The sequence below is a fragment of the Calliopsis andreniformis genome, chromosome 6, assembly GCF_051401765.1.
Source record: "Calliopsis andreniformis isolate RMS-2024a chromosome 6, iyCalAndr_principal, whole genome shotgun sequence".
In the NCBI taxonomy this organism is placed as follows: Eukaryota; Metazoa; Arthropoda; class Insecta; order Hymenoptera; family Andrenidae; genus Calliopsis; species Calliopsis andreniformis.
This window is the reverse complement of record NC_135067.1, coordinates 6,458,584-6,483,309: the sequence shown is the minus strand read 5'-3', so window position 1 is coordinate 6,483,309 and position 24,726 is coordinate 6,458,584. Positions and strand designations below refer to the sequence as shown.

The 24,726-nt window shown below is 31.2% G+C and overlaps 4 protein-coding genes across 6 annotated transcripts; 1 reads left to right on the top strand and 3 right to left on the bottom strand.

Annotated features, from left to right (window-relative positions):
- LOC143180352 (speckle targeted PIP5K1A-regulated poly(A) polymerase) lies at nt 1–4,109 on the bottom strand. Its single transcript, XM_076380022.1, has 4 exons — nt 3,041–4,109; nt 2,874–2,956; nt 2,308–2,607; nt 1–2,139 (listed from the first exon to the last, which is right to left on the bottom strand). The coding sequence occupies exons 1-4, from the start codon at nt 3,283–3,285 to the stop codon at nt 680–682; spliced, it is 2,088 nt and encodes a 695-aa protein (XP_076236137.1). The 5' UTR covers nt 3,286–4,109; the 3' UTR covers nt 1–679.
- A 94-nt stretch (nt 4,110–4,203) lies between these two features.
- On the bottom strand, nt 4,204–8,348 carry LOC143180434 (uncharacterized). 3 transcript variants are annotated; one of them, XR_013002129.1, is made up of 2 exons: nt 5,840–8,348; nt 4,204–5,761 (listed from the first exon to the last, which is right to left on the bottom strand). XR_013002129.1 is itself a non-coding variant. In XM_076380159.1 (2 exons), the coding sequence occupies exon 2, from the start codon at nt 7,355–7,357 to the stop codon at nt 6,005–6,007; it is 1,353 nt and encodes a 450-aa protein (XP_076236274.1). In that variant the 5' UTR covers nt 7,358–7,402; nt 7,459–8,348; the 3' UTR covers nt 4,204–6,004. The 3 variants fall into 3 exon arrangements, 2 of the variants coding, with proteins under 2 accessions (XP_076236274.1, XP_076236275.1); XM_076380159.1 differs by having other exon boundaries at nt 4,204–7,402; nt 7,459–8,348; XM_076380160.1 differs by having other exon boundaries at nt 4,204–7,391; nt 7,459–8,348.
- A 253-nt stretch (nt 8,349–8,601) lies between these two features.
- Nucleotides 8,602–12,514, bottom strand: Tert (telomerase reverse transcriptase). The gene is made up of 10 exons (XM_076380522.1): nt 12,168–12,514; nt 11,913–12,085; nt 11,199–11,761; nt 10,798–11,123; nt 10,528–10,718; nt 10,192–10,445; nt 9,867–10,060; nt 9,558–9,782; nt 9,241–9,491; nt 8,602–9,151 (listed from the first exon to the last, which is right to left on the bottom strand). The coding sequence occupies exons 1-10, from the start codon at nt 12,221–12,223 to the stop codon at nt 9,015–9,017; spliced, it is 2,370 nt and encodes a 789-aa protein (XP_076236637.1). The 5' UTR covers nt 12,224–12,514; the 3' UTR covers nt 8,602–9,014.
- Nucleotides 12,515–13,671: 1,157 nt separating this feature from the next.
- On the top strand, nt 13,672–24,614 carry LOC143180928 (uncharacterized). The gene is given in 3 exon segments (XM_076380988.1): nt 13,672–13,912; nt 13,945–15,490; nt 23,436–24,614. Coding segments are annotated over 2 exon segments (585 nt in total). The 3' UTR covers nt 14,289–15,490; nt 23,436–24,614.
- The last annotated feature ends 112 nt before the right edge of the window (nt 24,615–24,726 follow it).

The window sequence follows — 24,726 nt, the reverse complement described above, 5'->3', positions numbered from 1 at the left end:
TTGCGTTTAAACCTTCATTTATTAATTACAAACATTCAAAGAAAACAGTAATTGCTATAATCTCTGAGGTAAAAAAACACTAGTCCCATTCAACTACGATAAAATTTTATGATACTCGATCCTCGTCAGTGGCTGACTGCTAACTGTTATCCAGTGCGTAACGCCTGCCACAAGCTTCGCGCTAACAATGATGCCATCCGATTTGCTAAATTTCAGGTGGATTTTATCCATTTTATAATATCTATATTATAATTAAAAGCAAAGATTTAATCGCAATTTCATTATTTTTGCTTTTCTTCTGATTTTGACGTCTAGAATCACCCCTGAAATTTTCGCCCACTTGTAGCTGAACAATCTGCAACTAAAAATTGGGAATAGTGTTCTTTCACTAACAAAGAATAAAAAATTAATATACCCGTTTCTTCGTGTATGCTACTATAGTTTTTTTACTGAATATTACATTACATGTATATAAACAGGGATGTTTAGAATAAATGAATCAAAATAAATATATTTAAATAAGAATGTACGATATATTGGTTTAATATTTGCATAGAGAAATTATATTTTATTAGAGATAAAGTTGTAATTTTCACTCATTTCTAAAAATTACACATGCTGGTCCGTAAGTAAGTATGTATTATGCTTTCTTGGTATATGTACATTATACACATATAATTTAGTAACACTTGTCGAATTGTTGCATATATATCAATGTTTTTTCTGTTATCTTAACTATCGTCTGTCTAGCAAAGCGCGTGAATTCTTGGAAAATATACTCGTAACAATTTTGATTGGTTATAGTTAATATAACTCTTAATGGACGTGTTTTCTTTTCAAATGTACACATAAAATCTAAATTTGTTTTGTTTGCTGATTTTTGTTTACCCCAACTTTCTATCGTTTGATCCGACATAAAAGCTTCTTTTTGTAAGCAACTCAAACTTGGGTCCAATACAATGTTATTAATTTTTCTATTACGCCAAACACAATAAGATCCTGTACAATGAAATATGATCTTCTGATGTTTTTCTGTGTGAACATCTGACAATACTTCAATTTTCTGTTGTTTCGCTTCGACGTCAGCAGTAAGAACTTCAACTTCTACTTTGAAAACCTTTTCAAAAATATCCTTCACTATGTTAAAAACTGTAAAATACCAATCATTCTTTGCAAGTTTCGCTTTGTTTATAATGTCTATACCAATTTGCGAACTACTTGGCTCTTTAACATGTCGGAAATGATTTGCAGATATTGAAATTTCAAACGTTGATTTCCTTTTTAACACCATGGTAAATAATATTTTCATTAAATCTTTGTAATCGTTTTTACTTGTCATCGTGAAAATTTCAGCACTAAAAGCACAACACTGGACAAAGTATTCTAATCTACAAAGATGTGTGCTTGATGTAGTATTATGAGTAAGTTCTATAGGATCTTGGACACACATAGGTTTATTAATACTAAACTTCAAACTCTCATCTTCCTTCACGCATGCTTTATATCTATCCATACATTGTGGTAGACTGTCTATGTTTTCGAATTCTGAATCTGTATGTATCATTCCATCTATGGGACAGATAACATTCGATTTGAATTCAAAAGTTGAATAAAAAATGAAAAACCCATTTAGAAGTTGTGGAATACTACTCTTATTTGTCGTAGGCGGTAATACTAAATTCTCATCAAAATTAACTTGCCATCCATTTACAATTTGTGGCTGACAAGTTCTCTGCAATTCCATTAAAGGAGGAATGATCTTAACCGATGGTTGTTGAAGATAAAAAATAATTAATAGCATTAAGCCATAATTCGACATTTTCCCTGAACCCGATATCTTAAAATTCCTAGCCCAGTATTTAATAATCATCATTAACGGTTTTACTCTATTGTCTAGAGAAATACAATGTTTTATCCAATTACTTTTATATATGCCTAAACTGTTTTTAAATGAAATATCACAGGAAACATTTGTCCGAACATAACGAAACTTTATAATTGGTGTCTTAGCTTTTGGAATTGACACTATGTCAGAAAAAACACAGTTCATTCGATACATCACTCTTTTCACTTCTCTAAAGATCTTTTGTGTAGTCCATACATCTGACGGTGCATTATTAGTATCATGTATTGGCTCGCCTAAAATACAAGAAATATTTTCTATTATTACTGTTGTCTATTAACCCTTTGCACTTGACTGTCCCTTCTAAGGGGACAAAATGTATGGATAAATCATGACTTCCAAGTGCAAAGGGTGAATATAAGGTAAAAAAAGAGAAGTCTCTTAAAACAAATCCTAAATCTTACCAATATCCATGTATATATCTAAATCACACTCCTTAAAGCCCAATCCTGTTTGAGTGGAACCAAATTTGTACGTTTTACATTTGGGAAATATCACTTTAAATATCTTATCTAGTTGCGTACAAATAGATCCATATCTTGATTCAATTTCATCATCTGTTAGTTGTACAGCATCTAAGAATGCTGCTAATTGATCATCAAATGATGTGTTTTCTTCAAATATATGTTTTATATTATCATAACTTATTACACCTGTATTTTCCATGGGGCCATTTTGCTTCACTGCTTTTGGCTTCCCTACAACTTAAAATAAAAAATTTTTTAAGAAAATGCACTTTAATTGAAGAAATATACAAATTATTATTGTTTTCATAAAACTAATCAATATTCTACTTTAATCTTTTCCAAATGTTAATATAAGTAACTAGAAGTAAACAATTTCATTTAAAATAAGTTTTGTGTAGCAACTATTTTTTAAGATAATCATATGGAATGGTTAAACTAGAACACATAGCATAATGTTTAATAACTGTACTCTAATATTTTAGCACTTCAGTGTAGATACCTACCTCTATGTGGTATTCTCTTTTTTATATTCAACTTTACATTGTTTATCCAAACAGGCTTAGTTAATAAAGTCTCTGTAATGTTTCTATAACATCAAATATTTATGTTAATGGTTTAAAATGAAAAACAAAATCACAGAAATAACATAAAGTAGAATACGTTTGATTACCTGTCACAAAACTCAATAGTAAGATAATTCGGGCCTAATTTATGCCATTTTATCTCACCATATTGTTGAAAAAAATCAACAAGTCCATGTGGAGGAATAAATTTTGGCAATGGTGACACAACAATTGATCTTTCCATAACTTCGACATATTGAAGTTTTTTCATATGCCTTTTACCTGCAAGATGACCTTGCAAAGCATAATCATCCATAAAGTCTAATGAACATATATCGCAATGTTTAGACATTTTTAACTGTATATTAAAACTTTTATAATATACTTTAATATAAATTTATAAAAGTTTCATTTGTTCTTCTAATTAGTACTTATCAACAAAATTTCACAAGTTGCAAATATTCCTCTTCAATGAATCAAAACATCTCATATAGTTGTTAATTCCATTATTTCTCACCATAATTGGTTTAAGGAACAATATTATCTTCAATTTATAAAATATTAGACAGTGTTAATCCAGTCATTTTTACATATCACATAGACAGAAAATTAATTCTTTTTAGGATATTTCGTACATAAAATAAACAGTTTCTTCTTTCTCGTCACGTTTTATAATAAATATCATATCAAATTTTTAATTCAAACAATTAACCTTTGTGCTTAAATATCCTTGTCGTTATAATTTTATTATTCATTAAGCTATTTTTCAGCACACTTAGCAGCACAAATTGCTTGACCTAACATTTCAGTTCTTTCAAATAACTCATTACAATAAATGCATGTTTCTTCTTTAATGTCGCATTTTCTAAATTATGGGTTATATTATCATCACTATCTAGTAGAATAATTCAATTTTTTTAATTTATCACATGATAATTTTACGTTTTTACTAGAAGCATCAGTTTTACAAATTTGTCGCAAAATAAAAATAATTAAGTGTTAAAGTTATCAAATCATCTATAACAATCATAAAAACCACTATTTAAGCTTTTATGACAAATGTTGAGTGATTATGCGTTACCCCACTCTAACCTAAGATTTGTTTTCGTTGCTTACAATTCCTACGCTTCAATAAAAGACACATGTATTGCACATCAGTATCTTTCTACCATGCTCTACATTCTCAATGCTCAACTCTGCCGGAAGTGACATTTCTATAATTGCTTTCAGTTGCTTCTGTAACAATACCATAATTTTATTATATTTAATTTCTAAAAATTTTATTAAGTCATTATTACAATTTTATTTTATTTTGAAATAATAGTGAAAATTAATGGAGTGAAAGTATAATTAAAAAAAGTCTTAATAATTCATAGGAGCCGCATGTATTAAACAGGAATAAAAATACATGGAATAATCATTTTTTAAATTAAACATGTATTTTACAAATATTATTAAAACCTTACTTTTATGTATTATATAAACATTTAATATTAATAAATAAATCAGTTGCGATGCGTTATCGTGCATAAAAAGTCACCCATGTGAAGTTAGCTCACACCAGTAACCAAATTCAATAAAACATAGGTCAAAAAATTGCTCTTTAATTGCCCATAATAAAAAGTCGGTCATTCAAATTTAACGGAATTGATTATGGAATAAAAGAAATACAAGAGAACTACCTGAAGTGACAATTATTAATTTGATGTAAATCGACAGTTTTATCGAGTAGCCGAAAATATTCGACACATATTTTATTATTGGCTCTTATATTCGTGTTAAATGGGTGAAAAACGCCTCCAATATACAGTTCGCATTAGTTCGTACTCGGCCAAGTTTGGCCAAGCTATATTATCGAAAAGTGTTTATGTGAATGCAGTCCCATAAAAGTTTCTATCATTTGTAAATAATGAATGATAACGGAAATTGTTGTGTAAATTATTTTGGTGTACGTTTCAATTCAGGGAATGAATACAAGTGTAATTGTTATTGAAAATGCAAGCGTAATTTGTACTTTGAGTCTTTCGCACGCTCTGCAATGGAAACATGATCTTATCCGTCATATTTAGCTCTGCATTTTGTTTTAATATTTTATGAACAATTAATAACACAGAAAAAAACATAATGATTAAAATACGATAAAAATAATTCGATCCAAAACACAATTTCACGCAAAATATAAACAACGTACAAATATAGTTATTTTTATTCTAAAATATCTTTATTCAGTATTTTGATTTACTTATAATATTTACATGCAAATTTTCGAAAAAATTGATTAATATTTTTTCTAAAACGATATTATATTTTCTAAATAAATATATACTTTCAAAAAATATTTGTGGATTCGCCAATCAAAAATACGTAATCGTTTAATTTATAATTTTTCCGTACATTCAATAGTTTTCAAGATATTAGGCCAAATACATATGTTTTTCATCCTCAACTTTGGAGGCAATTTTCATGCTTTTAACATGGATAGAAATCAATAAAAAATATATATGTATCGAATATTATCGGCTACTTTACGGCTATTCAAAATCGGAAATAATTACTTGAGATAGTTCCCTTGTTAATAAATATGTACTAAATTTCAGTAATATGATTTTAATCAAAATACAAGTCAATTTACAAATGAGTCGAAAAAGTGTCTTCTACGAAAAAAAAATTTTTTGCATTGTATATTTTAACTTATTGTATTAAACTTATCTAATATTAATTCACTTAAATTATATAAAAACTTTAGACACATTCTGCTCTTAAGAACTATATAAAACTTTAAACAATCACTCAATCTTTACATTATGTATCATTGAAATGATATAAATCTAAAACATAAAATACACTGTATATAATAGTAATACATGTGGAAGAAAATACAGCTTCAGATATAACTTTCAACTTACAGTATAAGGTGAGGTATAATTTGTAGTACAACCAAAAAATTACATTCTTTATGTAATACTAAATAAAAAAATTTTGCTTAACATCTTTTATTAATTTTTATCTGAAAAGTCAGTCACTTTTGAAATGTACTATACATTATACACCACCATGTATAATTTTGTTTCCTAACTATCATCAGAACTGTCACTTGCAGTTGTACTTTCTCCAAGTTGCATTATCATTTGATCCAATCTTTCATCCATTATTTTATCATTCATAATGTATTCATCTTCAATCTTTTCTACATGTTTGCAACATGCTTTCCATTCTTCTATTGTAAATTCAGATACACAATGTTCAAAATATTTTTTCTTCTCTTCTAAAGTATTTGTCAGGCATACTCTATCCACCTTACCTTTAATATCACCCCATACCAATTCAATTGGGTTCAGATCTGGGTGGTAAGGTGGAATTCTTAACACTGTATAGCCATGTTGACAAAGAAAATCATCTAAAATATAATCTTTTGGAACTGACACTGAATTAATAATACCTAATAACTCTGCTTTTGATAATTCTGGGCTAAAACCTATGCCCAGTTTAGTTAACCAGTCGTACATCTCTTTCTTTAAAGAAACACTAGTGGGTTTTTTATTCTTCTCCATGCCTTGGAATGGAGCATTACCAATAACAATTACTGCATCATCTGGTAAATTTGGAATAAGCTGTTCCTGTGTCCATGTTTTAAGATTTACATTACTTGTATCTTCAGAATAATCCTCTATCTCTAATTTTCCATTACATATTAACATTACATCTTTTAGAAAACCCATACTTCCTCCTGCATGGATAATCGTTAATTTTGAACCCTTAGTAATTGGTACTGTTACTTCTACTTCTTCCTCTGATTTCCAAGATTTTCTTGTCGTATATCCAGCATACAAATAAGTCTCATCTAAATAAACAATGGATCGTTGTTCATTTCTCAATGTCTTTATTTGTTTTAAATATTCCATTCGACTGGCTACAATTTCTGGATTTTCAATCAGAAGTTTCCTATTGTTTTGACACTTCTTCCATTTAAATCCAAATTCATTCAGCTTTAGCCGAAGATATTCCCTTTTGCAGTGTAATATTCCATCTTCGTTTAAAAAATGTACAAGTTTATTAATTGTTGGCCATTCTTTTTTATCAATATAAAATTCATGAATTTTCCTTCTTATAGCTCTTTCGATAAAAGGGGTCAATTCAATTTTATTATGTCCACCTTGATTTGTTTTGGGCCTTGAAAATAATTGTCCTGTAATGCCTGCGGCTTCAGCTCTTTTTCCTTCTTCCAAAATTCTGTGTACTGTTCTAATTGATACACCAGTTGCTTCTGCAGTGCTTTTTATAAGACCCAATTGTAATTGATGTTTTGCTTTATGGTTTACTAAATACTTATGAACATTATAAATAACTTGCCTAACCGGGGACGGTAGGCGGCGAGTTGTTCGAATTGGACCGTATGGAGATAATTGTTTGTTGCTAGATGCCATAGTATCGGTATTGTTTATGATGCATTATATAAACCTAATAAAAATCTAAAAAATGAATTTATTGACAAAACGACCACGCAGATTTGGCAGAGTCAACTAACCTTATTCTGGTTGAGAGAAACTGAGAAACGTTCAATATCAATGTGTTAGTATATACACCCGTTCAATTATTTAGGTTCTCATTCACTTTTACTCATGATCAGTTAGTTGCCGCGATAAATTTTGTTCATTCAAAGGTAATTCCAGAAGCAATAATTATACGGAAAATTATATAAAATTGTCTCTTCTATAGTATTTAACACGTAACAGTATACATTTAAAACTTAATTTATCATAAATTTAACACTTTTGATCATGAGAATCCCTTTGCAGCAGATCTCTTTGAACATAAGTGGAGGGGGATCAATGGTTCCCCTGTACTCTTCAATTTTCGACTGCGCAAACGCGACTACTCTGCCAAATTTATGTAGGTAACAAAGTAACAATCTGTATTGAATTTCACTAACGAATTTCTTTAAACCTCTCTAAATTATAAACCCTACTGAATGTGATAATGTTGCTTTGAAATAACTGAAGCGCTAACCCTTTTCAATTAATTTTTCCTTACCTTTTTTCACACCGTAAAAAGTATTTTTTCAGAAGAGGATGCAGGATATGTTATAACTATTTAATAGGGTGAAAACAGGTATGTAAGAAGTTTTGTCATATTCTGAGTCTGATTTGTTAAAAAAATGTATTTTCACATTAATCATTACTTGATCTTTCAAAGTTTGATCAAGGAGAAGATAAACAGTTGCTGGTTCGCTTTTTCCAATATCATATAAGAAAACTTTTCCTAAAATCATATTATTTCTCTGCAAAAGAACGTTTCTAGACTGAATATACAACATGAAGCGGGGAAACTCAAAGTTTCTTAGCAAATGTGCGAATGAAGCGATTCTTTGCAGATTTTCAAAATTACGTTAAATTACAGATACACATTGTTAGCAATTTCGAAATCTATTGATATAGCGGTACTAATGAACTTACCTAATAATATTTAACACGTTGCGAAATAGTTGATCAATTAAAATCGAATTTAAATATTATTGATATTGTATGTTATCATTGACAAAGTATATGAAAAAGATTAGAATTAATATTTTCTTTTCGAAGATTTGGTGTCCGATGTGCTCAATAATTCCTGTATTATTTTCGTGTTACTCTCGACGTTACCGATTCAGTTTAAAACACGATTCAAATCATTGTTGAACTATCGTTGCTGATTTAAATTAACTATTTCTGGGAATATTTGAAGGATAGGTGATTTTGGTTTATAAGATTATGTATAACAAGAGTATTGAATAATTAATTTTATTAATCAATTTTTATAACAAAGTGGTTTTCGCTTATTTCTAGAAATTCTATAGAAAATACGAACAAAAATCGGACAAGCGATAAAAACAGTCTCGAAGTAGGCAATCACAAAGTTTTAAAAGTATAAAAAAAATGGAATTGTAACTTGGAACACGAAAAAATCTACTAATTCTAAAATTAATTGCACTTTCTGTATATTTATACAGTAATATAAAATTAATGTTTTCTTTAGCTATATCGTGTTCATAACATATTTCATGAGATCGAATTAACTAAATATTGACGATTGTCAATATGTTGATTAATGTTTATAAGTTTCTATAAAAATGTTTCGTAAAATCTTATCCTTTTTAAAAATGTTTTTGTAAAATCTCCAAAGCATACAAAGAATTCTGTTGTTCCATTTCCAAATATCAGATTGGCTCATATTTTCTTCAACTAAAACAAAGAATTGTTGTTACAATTATTTCACACTCTTCTGTATGATAGTAAATAATTATTTGTTATTATAAATAAATTAATATTACAATTTAAAATCCCTTTTATGATATGTTTCGCAACTTTTTTGTTATTATTCTTAATTATTTTACGTATGTCTGGAACAATCTTGTGTATATCAATAAATAATTCTTTTATTAATATATAAGCACGTTTTACTTGAAATAAACATGTCTTTTGCAATATGGTTTTAATTGTTGTTTTAGAATTAATAGTATTGTCCATGACAACTTTTGATACTTTTAAACATGTCATATTGTTAATTCTTTTCTTTAAAAGCCTATAAGAATTTATAAATTAAGCCCGTAAAAAATAACATGTACTTAGATATGATGGAACTACTTACTCTAACGGAGTGAGATTATTTTTTAATGAAAATGATATCAAATAACGCATATCTGTAGATAGATCTTTAGGTTCTATTTCTAAAGTATTAGAGTTAATTTTATAGCCAATGTAATTAATGCTTTTTGTAGTTTTACCCTCAATGTTAGAGATATTACTTTGTGTTTTTAATTCTTTAAACCAACAATTATATTTTGGTATACCTGTTTTTATTACTTGTAAAAATCTGTTATACAAATTATGTAAATTAATTAAATATAAATAATACTCATTTATACTTTGCAATGGAATAATAAAATTCATATCTTACTGTTTCGCAATTATTTCATTTTCAGTGATATACAAAATATCATCTGTATACCTTATAATCTCACCAGATTTGAGAAATATTGACATTTGTTCATTTAACACAAAATTATAGTAGATATCTGATAAAATAGGTGATAACATTCCACCCTGAATAATTCCTTTTCCTATAATATAGATCTTTTTGCGTATTTTTACCTATAAATTAAAGTACTTTATTTTAAATGTAACAATTTTACAATTTCAAGCAGGACCTCAATTCTGCTTTATATGTATGAATTATAAATTGTAAATAAATATCAATTAGACTTTTCCAATTTATTTCATACCCTTTGATAAAAGATGTATTTCCAAATTTTCTCCAGTAACCAACTTTTTTTTATTAATTGACAATTGTTCCTACTAGTACATGCATATAGTGTTCCAGGTGATAAAGGTAATTCTAAATTTTGATGACAAAAATACTGTTTGTAATGTAGACTATCAGAATCCACGCATTTTCCACTTTTAATTACATAGGTTCTAAGTGTTAAAGTTTCAGGAAGTTTATTGCAAAGTGATAGTATGAAATCATGTAAATGACCTAAATATAGAGTAAACAGTTTTTTATGCCTTCTTTGAATATATTTTTTAAATACAGAAGTTGATTAAAGTTCAAAATATACCCTGTATAATGGAACCAAATGCATCCATTACATCACAAGATATAAGACATAAGCTTTCAGTTTTTGATTTATATTTTTGAGTAATGGTTTTCCATCTTTTGTAAAAATCATTAAATCCATATTCTGTAATTTGCACTTGTCTTAGAAATTGAAATACTATATTTAAATCTTTCTTCTCATTTGGCTGATGTCTAGTGCATAAAATATAACAAATTAAAATTCTAATAAGTGTATATTTTCAATTTATGCGTATGAAGTTATATTACTTACTGAGACATAAATATGGGTCGTACATTAGAATGTTTGGCACGTAATTTATAGATACCTATTGGTGGACTCCATTCATTGTACTCAACATCTGGTTGCAAGGTATTTGAACGTATCTTTTGTTTAATAAATTTTTTTTGAATATAGCACCAATTTGGCCGTGTAATATATAATCTTTTATTATTAGTTGCAGAAAGTGATGTGATGTGAAATTGAGTACGTAATACTTTTATAAGGAATCCATTAAAAAACCATTTTATAAATTTTGCTAAGACAAGCCATTGTACTTCTACACTTTGTATATTTTGCAGCCATGCAATACAAGAGATCTAAGGTGCATTATTTCTATTATAAAAATTTGTTTACTTTATAATTCAGCTATATGTAATAATCATAATACATACATCTAGCTTTTCAATATATGGCAATAAATTAAAAGATTTCAAACGTGGTGTATCCAAAAGATCAAACATAGCTTTTTTCATTTTTTTTATATTTCTTAATTTTCCAAACAATTTTAAAGGAACTACTTTAGCAAATATCAGATTAAAAAATACTTTTAATTGTTTGAATGTAAGTTCATATTGGCACTTCAACTTATGATCAATTTCTTGCTTTTCGTACAAGTGCTTTATAATGCTAAAATAATGGAATTTTTTATGTTGCTTCTGTAATTGTGTTAACAAACAAGAAATTGATGGAATAGAAACTTCATAATCAATAATAACAGTCTCTTTCATTGTATTTTTAATAATGAAATCATATATTTCATTTCCGCTTTTGGCAGTATTTAAAATATAATCTGCTGGAATTGTATTAACTGTGTGACCAGGTAAAACTGCAGAAGTATCATATAAACAAATATTTAATTGTAGATTGGTAAGGTATAAATTAGTTGAAACATCTGCTGTTCCACTATGGGCCTTTTGACATTTTAGTGTATTCGTCTTATGTTGTCGTTTCGATCCTAAAATAATTAGTTTTATTGATAATTTTTAGGTATTTTTAACTTTGAAGATATTTTATTTTTACTTTACTGATATATATAATTTATTTAAAAACAGAGGCTATATCAAAAGGTATTATTTATAATGTATTTTGCCAGAGACGATTCTTACGTTTGGAAACATTTGAAGACTGTTTATATTTCTGTATTTCCTGTATTCTATCATTTACATTTAGTTTATATTTCTCAATGACATCTATGCATTCTTTTAAGACATTAACATTAGGTGCTTTAAAAGCACCATATTTATTTTCTTTCAGTACTATCGTATGTCGTGAACAATATCTTATTTTAAACAAAAAGGAAAAAATTTCAATCATTAAATTAAAATGTAAGTATAATAATGGAAAATAAAGAAGATACAAACTCTTGAAAATCTGTGCCAAATACTTCTTTAACACTTTTCGCGGTATAATCATCCATCGTGCACACTTTTTCGAAAAGCAGATAGTCGTATATTATTCACTTTAATTGTTTTTATCATTAACGTGTCTAATAACAGTAACTTTAATTGTTTTCATCATTAACACGTTATAGTAACATCACTTTTAAATACCGGTTCTGAAATTGAGGAGAGTGAATCGCTCGCGCATGTGTATTAATTTTTTATGCAGAGTTATCGAAATTCCCATAAAAATATATTTCTTATATAATATTCAACTTGTATGTAATATTGTTTATTGCTAGTTATTAAGCAGATTAAAATTATTACAAAGCAATAAAGTTAATCTTTTATATGTATATAACCAATATGTAAACACTTTTGTAAAACAATGAATTTCCACGTGTATCAAGTTTTTATGAAATATGAACATTTATAAATTATTCTTTGATAGTAGAAAATTATTTGTCCAATAAAATTGACGTAATTTTAAAATAAGTTTGCGAAACTTGAATGAAATAATTATTGTATGAAATATTTCATGCGTATATATACAAATATTTACATTCATAGCAATAAATTCAATATTTCTCCATAAATTGCATAGAATCAATAAAGAAAGAAAAATAGAAATTGTTTTATCGTAATTTTAAAATACCACAGTCTCTAACATAGTTACATTTTCACCAATTTTTCCCGAATACTTATTCCTACTACATGGCAATTTATGAATGAATAATAACCAACAACGAGACGCAAAAAACGAAGCAAAAGCAATAATTAACAAAACTCCTACAAAGTGACTCTTAAATCCCAGGAAACAAAATCCTAAGAAAAGACGAACTCGATAAAACCATCTGAAAATTTCAATCTAGCAACAGAAACAACAGGCGAACGAAAATTGCGTCCGCGTCAGTTCGAGTTCGAGCGCGCATATTACATTCGGCATTGGTAAGCCTGAAAATTTCCGAAGATCACATGTAAAAGACGAAAGCACAAAGGGGCAGAGGGGAACGTCAGATCGGTAGCGCCACGGCCCTAGAACGCGGCCGTTCCACAAACCACTCGGCATGGATCGAGCTCCATGTTCGCCCGTGAAAGTGATGCGGTATCTCCGCGATTAGGGGATACAAATCTTGTGTCTAGCGAAAGGACGTTAAACGTTTTGCATGCGTTACTTCAGAAGCCAGCGTTTGCCGTCGGTCGTACCGAGGGCGGTAATATCAATCGAGGGAAGTGCGGTCTTCACGCGTGTCGGGGAGTAGCGTGGCGAAGTGATACTTGGTATCGTCGCGCAGCACGAGCAGAAGTCCGCGAGGACGAAACTGGGCGGCACGGGGCAGGAAAATTCCGCTGTGGAGGCATATCGAGGGCCGTCGAGGCGGAAACGCCATTGAAGTCAGGGGCGAACGCAACAACGGCGAAAGCGGTGGCGACGGCTAGAGTGACGGCGACGACAACGGTGGCGCAAGGTGTGAGGACGAGGTGAATGCACGGCGGCCGCGGTGTGTGCCAGTGGTGTGCGCGCTCGTCACTCGTGGAAACCCGCCAAAACCCGCGGCCGCGAACAACCACCAGCAAGAGCAGCAGCAACAGCAACAACAACAGCAGTCGGAGGAAAAGGAGAAGGAGGAGAAGGCGAAGGAGGAGGAGAAGGTGGAACAGTGTTAACAGTAGTAGTAGTAGTAGTAGTGGTAGCAGCAGCGGCAGCAGCAGTGGCGGCGGCGGCAGCGGCAGCCCGACCAGGACATTGTTAACGTGTGACGTTGCGTCGTTCTGACGATTTTCCGCCGCGTCGGGGCGTCGCGCCGTTTTCCTCGCGGCGGCGGCGGCAACGGCTGAAACAACGACACCAGCAACAGCGACTCGCCTCGAGAAGGTCGCTCGCGGCGACGCTGCTGACCTCCCAGCCCGCACGACGACGCTGGTGGCGGCTGCGTTCTGTTATTATTTTGTCGCGGTGCTTTTGACCCTTCGAACCGGGCGAGTTCATTGCGACGCTTTCGCGGGGGTGTCAGCCAGTTTTATTACTCCGGCCTTCTCCGTCCGCAGCAGCAGCGCCGACGGCGCCAGAACACGATGTGGTGTGTGCAGCATGTCTGCTAGTGTACGTACCCGATCGCGCCGATAATCGGGCACACATCGAAACGGGCCGAAGGGCTGTGATCTCGGCGGCCTGTGGATCCCGAGTCGATCGGAGAGGAGCCGTGTGTCAGTGACGTCGCGAGATTGAGAAAGGACGCGACGAACCACGTGATATACCTGTCGTCGGACCGCGTCATGCGAAGCATGCTCTCGAGTCCCCGATGGCCATAACCTGAATCAAGCCGATTCGACCCGATTAAGCCCGACTCGGCGTGTTCTTACGCGAACGATCCAACCGAGCAGCGAATGAAGGAAAACAAACGGTAGCCATTGACATTTTTCCTATCGCTCGTGCTGCTTCTTGCGCGTTTTTGTAACCCGTGGTGCGTGCCGTTTCTGTGCTGCCCCGACCTGCCCCGTCGGGTAACGCGTCACTGTTTCCTCGCGTGGACGTGAACGTTCGCCCGCTGCCGCGTCGAGAGTGTGCCCGTGCCTCGATCGTGTCCGTCTAACGGGAGGAGATCGACGAAAATTGTCGTGGAAGGAGGATCGGCACGGCGGCTCGTAACAGGTGACTAGGCGGACAAATGGATGGATTGATCGTGACCACGCATGCTATTTCCCATTCTTTCGGCGTTTCCTTGGACCGGTGATCGCTCGGGAATAATCGTGGCCAGGCTCGAGGTGCACGCACGGTGTCATCGATACAGTGCCGCGTACAGTGTCAACCGTTGTCGTATGATTGTCTGAAGGTGGTGGCGTGGGAGTCCGACATTTTAACCGCTCGCGTTCACGAAAAGATACAAGTGTCCACGTGTGAAATACGGTCGGTACTTCAGGGGCGTGGGAATCGTGCGTTCAGTTCGGATTTTAACGGTGGTTCTTCGCTGCTGCACGCGAATTGGAATTTTATCATGCGCCACAGTTGATATTTCGTTTCATGGTCACGATCTGTTTGTTTTTCCATTATCGCGGCCACGCTGTTGATCGCCGAAGGAAAAGGTGTCAAGCACGTCTTGGTTCAGTGAAATCGCCGGATACTACGGAAGAGACGTGTGTTATGGGGATTGTGTGATTGAAGTTGAGTAAGGAGAGCGAAGGATTCTTTCGAAAGAAGTACATATTGACAGTTGCACAGTAGAGTTTCGGGGATATACGTGTTCTGTACATTTTCGTGGAGTGTTTGACAGTGTCCTCGGTTCCTCGACAATGAAAAATACCTGGTGAGTTTCTGTATTTTTCTATTTCATTTTTACAGGCGACCGTGGTCATTTGTTCTTGCGATACACGTATATTTTAAGCGGTTAGAGACAAAGAGAAGGAGAGAGAAAGGAAAGAAAACAGGACGGTAGAGGAGGGGGGTTTAGTAGATGAAAGAAGTATATTTTCCGTTTCACTATGAATTAGCGTTGTTAAGCTGAGATATTCGTGAATCGAATGAAAAGATTCTTTTTGTCTTCGCTTTTTCGAACAGGAAGTTAAATCTTTGAATCGGGAAATTATAACCCTGTTTACTCAGAACACACGTATTGCATCAAGAAGGTAAATGAATTGAAAACAGTGGATTTTTCGTAGGATAGTTTTTATTTCGCTTGCATTTATGTATTTGTTTGTATTAGAAATTCTCGTAATTCTTTTTTCTCTTTTTTCTTCCCTGGATTGTTTAAAAGTTCGCAATTTGCTAGCGCTACTGTTCATACGCGACATATTAATGTCTTTCTAGGTTAGGTTACTGATCGTTACTACTTAACCTCAAAAATTGTCGTGGTTTATTCTTTCTTTTCTTCTAGTTTTTTTTTTACATTCAGTACTTTTAGTTAATAATGCATGCTAATAAAGTAGAAGTGGAGTTTATTTTAATATAGACTTATTTGTTTTAACGAGTACACATTAGAGATTATAAAGAACGTTTATTTGAAATTTAAGCTTGAGAGGAGTGTAGACAATATTAAATGAGTAGATAATTCAATTGTTCCTTTGTTATCACTATACAAAGAGAACAATAATGTTCATATTAAAATATTAAATGTTATTATGATTTGTTGTAAAGTTCCAATTTTATGTATATATATGTAAATAATAAACAATTATTTATATTGAAGATATTCAAGGTCATTCTATAATCAAAATATAGATACTGTAATTTCTTTGTGAAAAGTAGAAGCATTTTTAATAATTGTATTGTTGAAAATATAAAAACTCATACAAAAATGTATTGCACATATATTAAATTGACTATAAAAAGTTAAAGTTTAATAATATAATATAATGAATGATAATAGTAGTAATAGTATCATAGTTGATATTCTTTATTAATTCCAATATGAAATTCTTAATATTTTATATACTTCTTAAAATTGATTGAATGTTGAAAACTGGGTACAGAATTTGTAAATAATACAGGGGTTCAAATTCTTGGTTTTAAAGCAAATTCCTAGCTTTGTATTAAAATAAGAAATAAATGAAAATAAAATTTATGCTTTGTGATTTAGTTCTATATTTGATATTAATGTTGATTAATTTTTTCATATTCTGTGGAAATCTTTTCCTTTATCATTATTTTAGTTAATATTGATTTAAATTAAAGCTTAAAATTTTTATATATATATATATATTGGCCAAACTGTCATAGTATGTATGTCTTAAAAATTTATATATATATGTGTGTATGCTATTAGGTAATATTTAATTAATGTAATAAAAAGAAGAGGTAATTATGAAACCATAACACAATAGATGAGGTATGTTTAGGGTTATGTTCATTCAAGTGCTATTGATATATTGTATCATTAAACCGTGTTTCGTAATATAATCAAATTTTTACTTTATCATTTATTTAATTATACTTTAACTACAGTACTAAAATAAAAATTAATATATAATTTTGCTATTAAAAGTAACATTTTTTAAGAATGTAATAATTCTTCAAGAAATGTTTAACTCAAACTTGTTCCATAAATTTTAAAATGATATGACTTGTTATAGTTTGATACGTATGATATAATATTAGTCATATCTAAATTTTATTGTTAGTTATTAAAACAATGTTTATAAATCTACCTAAAAATATAATATAGAAATTTTTCATCAGCAACATAACTGAATTACATATTGATATATGTATAATGACAAATGCATAAGAAGTTTATATTAAGCTATTGCAATATCGTAATTGATGCTTAATTAAAGATCAGTAGCAGTACATCTGAATCTTACTGTTGTGTTTAAAACTTTGAATTGAAAAAGGTCTTTATATATATTTACGTTTAATTAAGTATTATAAAGGAAACAATATACATACTGAGTTTTGTTTCACATCCTTAAAAAGTTGCAAAAGTAATTTCAAAAATTAAGTGTTCTCATTGTACATTAAGTATCACAATTTACATTGCATAATAAACGAAATAAAAAGTTGCATTTTACAACTAATTAATTAATGAAAGAGGGATTTAAAATTATAACTAAACATTATTACAAGTATGAACTGTTAATAAATTAACAATTAGTATAATTAACTCACAACATATATTTTTTATACTAATATTTTTATATCATAACCTTTATTTTTATTTATGTAAAAATTTATGTTTATGATAACAAAAATGTATTACTCTTTATCCAAGAATATTAAAGTTGTGACATAAAATGTGCAAAAAGAAGTAATTTAAGCATTTAAATAAAATGTTATTTTTATATTTGGAAATCAATCTCTTTTATACAAAATGAGTTTTTTTATTTGTGATTATAAATGAAATACAAAATAATGATAAGCGATGATATCACTTTGATCTAAATTCTTTAGTTTCTAAATTTTTGTATGTGATAGATTATAACATTTAAAAAACATATAGTTATTTTTTATATAATCATATATAATCTATGTTAATTGAAATATGTTTTGTAAGAATAATAATAAATCAATAATTCATTTTATATTAAGTGTTAAGTTTTCTTAGTTTAACATAAATTATAGTTAAACAAAGTGCTTCAATTCTTACTTTCATGTAATAATCTCTTATTATCATACAACTTACTTTATCTTAACCAAAGATAACATTTTATGTTAGAAAGTCTAATACTTTAATTTATGTCAAGCGATAATAACATATAACAATGTTGTGGTCATTCCAATAAATTCAATATGGTTCTAAAGTCCTTAGAACGCTTTTTCAACATCGTATTACACTTTATTTGACTAGAAGATCAGTGTTGCTAACTCCTACCTGGTTTGTGAATAACATCTCACAAAATAATACAATTTGGTAATAATGTTTCTTTTCACATTGTTTCTACACGTAGCGTTTCAATACTTTTTTTCACAATTAAAATAATATAATGTAAATTTCTAAAATTATAGATATAATATATAATATTTGAATTATTTCTATCAAGGCTGTATTTCATCATATGTTTAAGATAGACATGAATTTTCTTCGTAGTAATTTCTAATGTATAAAAATTAAGATTAACATTTACAAAATTACAGTACGTGTTAATAGTTTATTAGATTCTTATAGACCATCAGTACATATGTTCATATGAATACTGAAGTATAGATTCTATATTGAACAAAATAAAGATCTTTTATGATAATATGGTAATCTTAAACTATATTTTATGCAACTACGTAATTTTTATACAAGCATTTTTTTACAGAAAAATATATGATTTATTTTTATTTATACACTTACTTAGACACTTCCATTATCAGTTTATTATATATTGTTATATATTATTTTCTTATTTTAGATTTTTAATTATTGATTGATAAATTTCCTATGTTCATTATTTTCATATATAAATGATATTAGGTATCTAATTGTTAGAATTATTAGCAGTTTATAAATTTTATTTTTAAATATTTTCAAATAATATTTTAAAGAATATTACAAATTTTACATAATTTATAAATGACCACTAAGATTTAATGCAACTATTATATGCATACGTAAAACTAGAGGATAGCAATAATTTATTGTGAAGAGTTTTATGCTTATAGTTAAAGTTAAATCTCCATCTAGTAAGCATACTGAATATCTTTGTATCAAATATAAATTGTTTTATATAATCTACATTGTTACAGAATTTTCAAAAGTACTATCTAAATATTGTTTTATTTTGATGTAATCAAGTTTTGAAATCTTATATTTTAAAGGTTGTTAAACTGATATATTAGCTTCCGCATGTAGTAATATTCATTAATAAATTAATACATCAAGCTTTTGAGTCACTTTTAGTAACTAATTAACTTAATAATATTTAATGAATGCAAATGTTAGTATTAGTACTAAGTAACAATTAACTACGATCTTAAATTACTAACAGATTGCAGTAAAAGTAGCTATTTTATATCTTTTGAAGTCTTGCAATATAATTTACAAGCAATGCACAGCATAAATGCTGTTCATTATTTTGACTTTTACTTCGATTAAAATATTCTTTCTTTTTACATGAATAATTATTTGTACATTTAGCAGAAGATTTTTTTCTTAATCAACCTTCTCAAATGTATTTTTATAATTAGCTGTTTAAGTATGAAAAGAAATATACATGTATAATTTAATATAATGTAATATTATGACAGCAATTTGTTTCAAGATGAATGTGACTGAACATAAATGAAGATAACTACATGACTAGTTTGACACAAGTAATACGGACCTTCATAATTTTCTATTGAGTCCATTGTAAGAAGCAAGAGTTCGTAAACATACATACAATTGAAAGTTTAAGCAAAAGTCCCCGTCATTCGGACTACCACACTTTTCTTTTCACTAAATAAGTCTGTGTATAATGCATCCTACGTGCGCGTATGCGGAAACGACGCGTCTAATAATAGGCGACACGTTTACCGTCGACATTTATTGGGTAGCTTACGAGACATATTCCGAAAGTAATGAGCTTGACATGAGAACTACATATTTCGATGACTATTTAAAAAAAAAATTAGCAATTTACATGTTCAAATAATGTTTTACGCTTTTTATAATCCCATATGCTAAATTTCAAATTGCCGCCATTACTGTATCTTCCTTGCGGGGTCTCCCCACTTATAACCTTATGAATGGAAGAAATCATAACCTCTAAATAATCGAAGCACATAAATATTTTTTTTATCAATGAAGTTAACAGGAAATACAAATCTTTTTTTTTTTTTTTTATTATTTAATTTGTTGATAAAAGGGAAGTTTAAAAGCTAAAAAATAATAAAAATATTGTTTTACATGGAGCTGTGCAATCCCACAAGATAGATTAGTAATACTAATATGACAAATAAAATTTAGATTTAAAGTTGCTTTACATGTATAAAAGAGTATTAATGTTACATGTTTTTTATCTTACCACTTTAATCCTTTGCGCTCTTTTGTGTCATTTCGAGCTCGCGGTTCATTGATGACGAACTTATAACAAGAGATGCATACATTTTTTGAGGTTAACTTATGTTCATAGATCACATTTGTTTGATATCAAATGAATGACTAAGATTAAAGATTATCAGTGAGAAAGAAATTATTCTTATTTCTAGCAACTATTGAAGATAAAACTTTCTAGATTTTACATAATTGCATACAGCTTTAATCAAAAGAACATGTTATTATACATAAATGTTATTGCTACAAAAGAATTATGTTATTCCTAGATGCTATTGTAGCTGTTGATTTTTTAATAATTAGACTAGCAATAATGTTTTTTAAATCTTTTTCTTTTATAGTTAAACCCTATTAATTTACATATAAATTAAAATCTTCTTTATTTTCGGTAACAGTTCTTTATGTTTTTAAAATTCCATCAAAAGACAATAATTTATACATCTTAATATTTAATCTTTACCAGTTAGACCTAAGGGCCAATGTACGAAATGGCACTCAAAAAGTCAAAAATGAAAAATTTCATTATTCACACATTCCCATTCAAAACCGAAGTTTCAAGTTTATCAATTCCATATTTTCTAAGGAGCAATTATCGATGTTTACATTCGAAGCAACTAACCCATTTAGAATACTTGTTGCTCGTGCACTGTGCACCACGAATTTTTCTCGTCTCTTTCGGAGGTTCTTGTCACGCCGTAAGTCAAGTATGTATCCAGCTGACGTTGACTCGCGCCATTTCGCGAAATATTCGATTGATGTTGACTCGTGTCACTTATATACGATAAGGGCTGTGTATTATTGAAAGGAACACGAAAGTATTGTACAGATACTTGATAAGAGTATACGGTTGGATGTCGCTCGGATAGCGTGTACAGTTTCGGAGTACGTCACTAGTAATCCCGCGACCGTCTTGTAAGGGTTAGAGTTGGATGAGCGTGTAACAAATTTAGTAACAAGTTCGTCTTGGATTATAAGCACGCGCATCGGTTCCCAACTTGGTTTCCATGTATCAGTCGATTCATGAAATGTATTTACAGCATTTACTTGCTATAAGCTTGCAGCTCGAAGCAGACAATGAGTTTATGGAAAAGAAGATAAACATTTTTAAAATCATTGTCTATGAGCTTATTATTAACTTTGCTTTTATAAGCTGTTACTTCTGAGATAAAATAAATGTACAGAGTTTTAAGTTTGTACCTATTCTTCTTATTTCATAGAAACAGCTATTTTCTTATTTTCATATCTTCTTTTACCAACAATAAGTTCATAGCGAGTAAATATCACAAAATTTTAAATTTCCAGTTTTTGCTAATTTGTCACTTAACCCTTTGAAAACTGAAATTCAAGTTTTTGAATTGAATACAAGCATGATTTACCGATATCTATTAACCATATTCAATGCTTAAAAATGTTTAACGCACACTCAAAAGATTAATAAACTTAACTATCGTTTCGTATATTTAAGTTTTCTATTGTTTAAAAAATAAGCACAATGATATATATTTTATCGTTTTTTATCGAAAAAATTGCAATTTGACTGATATTATGATTGGCGTCTTCATAAAGTTACAGAGTTAAATGTATTTTACAATTGACTAACAATGGTTCTAGTTCAATCTCTCTCCAGAATCATTTGACAAATGATCTCTCAAAAATTGAAAAAATAGAACTACTAATTTGACACGAAATTATGCATCAATTCAATGGAATGTTATACTATTTACAACATTACATTTATATTTATAAAAAATACATTGCAGAACAAATGACCAAGGTCTGCTTATGCAGTTAATCGACTGAATAACAAATTATTAAAGAAACACAAGTTTTTATGTAAGTTGTTTATTGCTATCATAAAGATTATAAGGAAACATAAGTACTGCAAAATAGAAAACACAAATCCATTGAAAGTAATCTTTATGATAATAGAACTTAAATTTTTATATCTATAACTTAATCCTTAAATATATAGTATTACCATTTGGCAACACATATATTTTCTAATAATTATGATAATAATTAATAGTTTTTTCGTTAAATAAATTTTTAATTTGAACGAATTATACATTTAGGTGTTAAATCTTGGAAATCGAAAATATAACAATTTTCTTGTGGGTTCAGATTAGGAGCTGGGACTGTTCTTATAATCATTAAGTACTTGACTATTTGAATACAACCTGCAATCGTTTGAATATGTTATATGTAAATTGGATGTGTAATTTAAACTGTATTATTATCAAATGATGAATTTAAGAGAAACAGGATTTTTTTAAATATTTGAACAATACTCGTGTACTCAAATTTGAATATTATTCAACTTATATACTTAACTCTCTCATAACACGGTTTTAAATGACACAATATTTTACATAATATTTTTATAATAGAATTTCCACCAAAGTTGCATAAACGCAACACAACAGTAACACGAAGGAGCAAAATTCAGTGATGTAAATTTCCTAAAAAACATGGCGAATGAAATGTTGCGTTTACGCAACCGTTGGACCTTACTGGGTTAATAAGCTTAAACGATTCTCATATAACACGACATTCTTATAACACAATTACCATACAGCATGAAACGAATTAACCGTATTATAAGAGGGTTGCCTCTATTCGTCAAACAATCCAGCCTCTAAATCGCCAACTTCAAACATACAAGAGCAGAAAAATTTGATAAGTAGTCCCTGCTCTACTTCGTAGGCCCTAGGACCACGTGGTCCCCACGCTTCCTCCGTAATTCCCCATTTCCATCAATCGATCATCCAACTAAACGGTTCTTCTCTTCTGATTGCAGACACCAGTGACGGGGATCATGGACGTTGAATGTGAAATCGAGTGAGGGGATCCTTCTCTTGAGAAGAGGAATTCGCTAGGCGAGGAAGAGTGAGCTGGTAGCGTTAGACGAACGGGAAGAGAAAAAAAAAAAAGGGGGAAACAGGACATCGTCGTCGCGGGACGAGGAGACCACAGCGAGGAACTATCGCTGAAGGAACGGGAAGGAAGCGAGCAGCGAGTGGAACCTGCCAGGGTCTCGGGGATAGCCAGGGGAGCCTTGTGCACGCGTTCGTGGATCGCGCGATAAACAGGGGGAGAGAGAGAGTGAAAAAGAAACAGGACTCAGCGAAGAAGTGTCTGTAAATAAGAGTTATTTTTCGTATGAGAGAAAAGGTGATACATCCACGTCGGAACGAGGGGAAACGTGCGGGAAAACGTTTAGAAGTCCTTGAACGTAAGAAGGTTCGAAGGGCTTTCTTTCTTTCTCTCTCTCTCACTCTCTCTCTCTCTCCCTCTCCCTCTCTCTCTCTCTTAGAAGGGCGCACGGAAAGGACGGAGGACCCGACGACAACGGAACGAGGAAGGAAGCAGAAAAGGAGGATACGGTGTCGCGATTAATGGGTCCCGTTTCAGCGTTCTTTGTCCAAAGTCGATTGTGTTTCTTCCGCCTCTCTAAAAGGAATCTCAGTCGTGGCGAGTGATTAGCTTGGATTCGAAAGGACAATCTTCTTCGCGCGTAGCGAGCGAGGAAGAAGAAGAGAAAGGGGGAGAGAGAGAGAGAGAACAAGAGGCACGCACAAACGGGAATAATATATATATACATATAATACGTACACGTTATACGCATACACAACACACACGTACACGGGTACATACACACAAATCGTATATATATATATATATATATATCGAGGAAGAGGGGAGGATCGGCAAGCCGAAGAAACGAGGGGTGTAGTGATTGTGAGAAGAAAGGGCGAAGAAAGGGACCGTGAAAAAGAACACCTGGGGGAGAAAGGCCGAGGCGAAGGGAAGAAAGGAAGAAGGGAAGAAAGGAAACGGCAAGAAGAGGAAAAGGGAAGTGTGTGTGTGTGTGTGCTGTGTGTGTGTGTCGGTGTGTGCGTGGGTGCGTGCGTGCGGGCGGGCGTGTGGTAGTGAAGAAGGGAACGAAGGAAAAAGGGGGGAAAAGAGAGGGAAGAGGGTATAAGGGGGAGAGAGAAGGAGGGTGCGCGCTGTGAAGCGGTATTGAGAGGGCTGGCGTGCCCCATGTTGTGAGCGTCTGAAGACTGCCGGGGGCAGAAGTGAAAGGGTGG

Excerpts from the sequence above, each read along its gene's own strand:
- LOC143180352 (XM_076380022.1), bottom strand. The coding sequence starts at position 3,285 with ATGTCTAAACATTGCGATATATGTTCATTAGACTTTATGGATGATTAT. Across the intron at positions 2,608-2,873 it reads AAAGAGAATACCACATAGAG|TTGTAGGGAAGCCAAAAGCA; the intron begins GTAGGTATCTAC and ends TTTTATTTTAAG. Across the intron at positions 2,140-2,307 it reads AGATATATACATGGATATTG|GCGAGCCAATACATGATACT; the intron begins GTAAGATTTAGG and ends CTTGTATTTTAG.
- LOC143180434 (XM_076380159.1), bottom strand. The coding sequence starts at position 7,357 with ATGGCATCTAGCAACAAACAATTATCTCCATACGGTCCAATTCGAACA.
- Tert (XM_076380522.1), bottom strand. The coding sequence starts at position 12,223 with ATGGATGATTATACCGCGAAAAGTGTTAAAGAAGTATTTGGCACAGAT. Across the intron at positions 10,061-10,191 it reads AATACATCTTTTATCAAAGG|GTAAAAATACGCAAAAAGAT; the intron begins GTATGAAATAAA and ends TTTAATTTATAG. Across the intron at positions 9,152-9,240 it reads CATAAAAGGGATTTTAAATT|TTGAAGAAAATATGAGCCAA; the intron begins GTAATATTAATT and ends TCTTTGTTTTAG.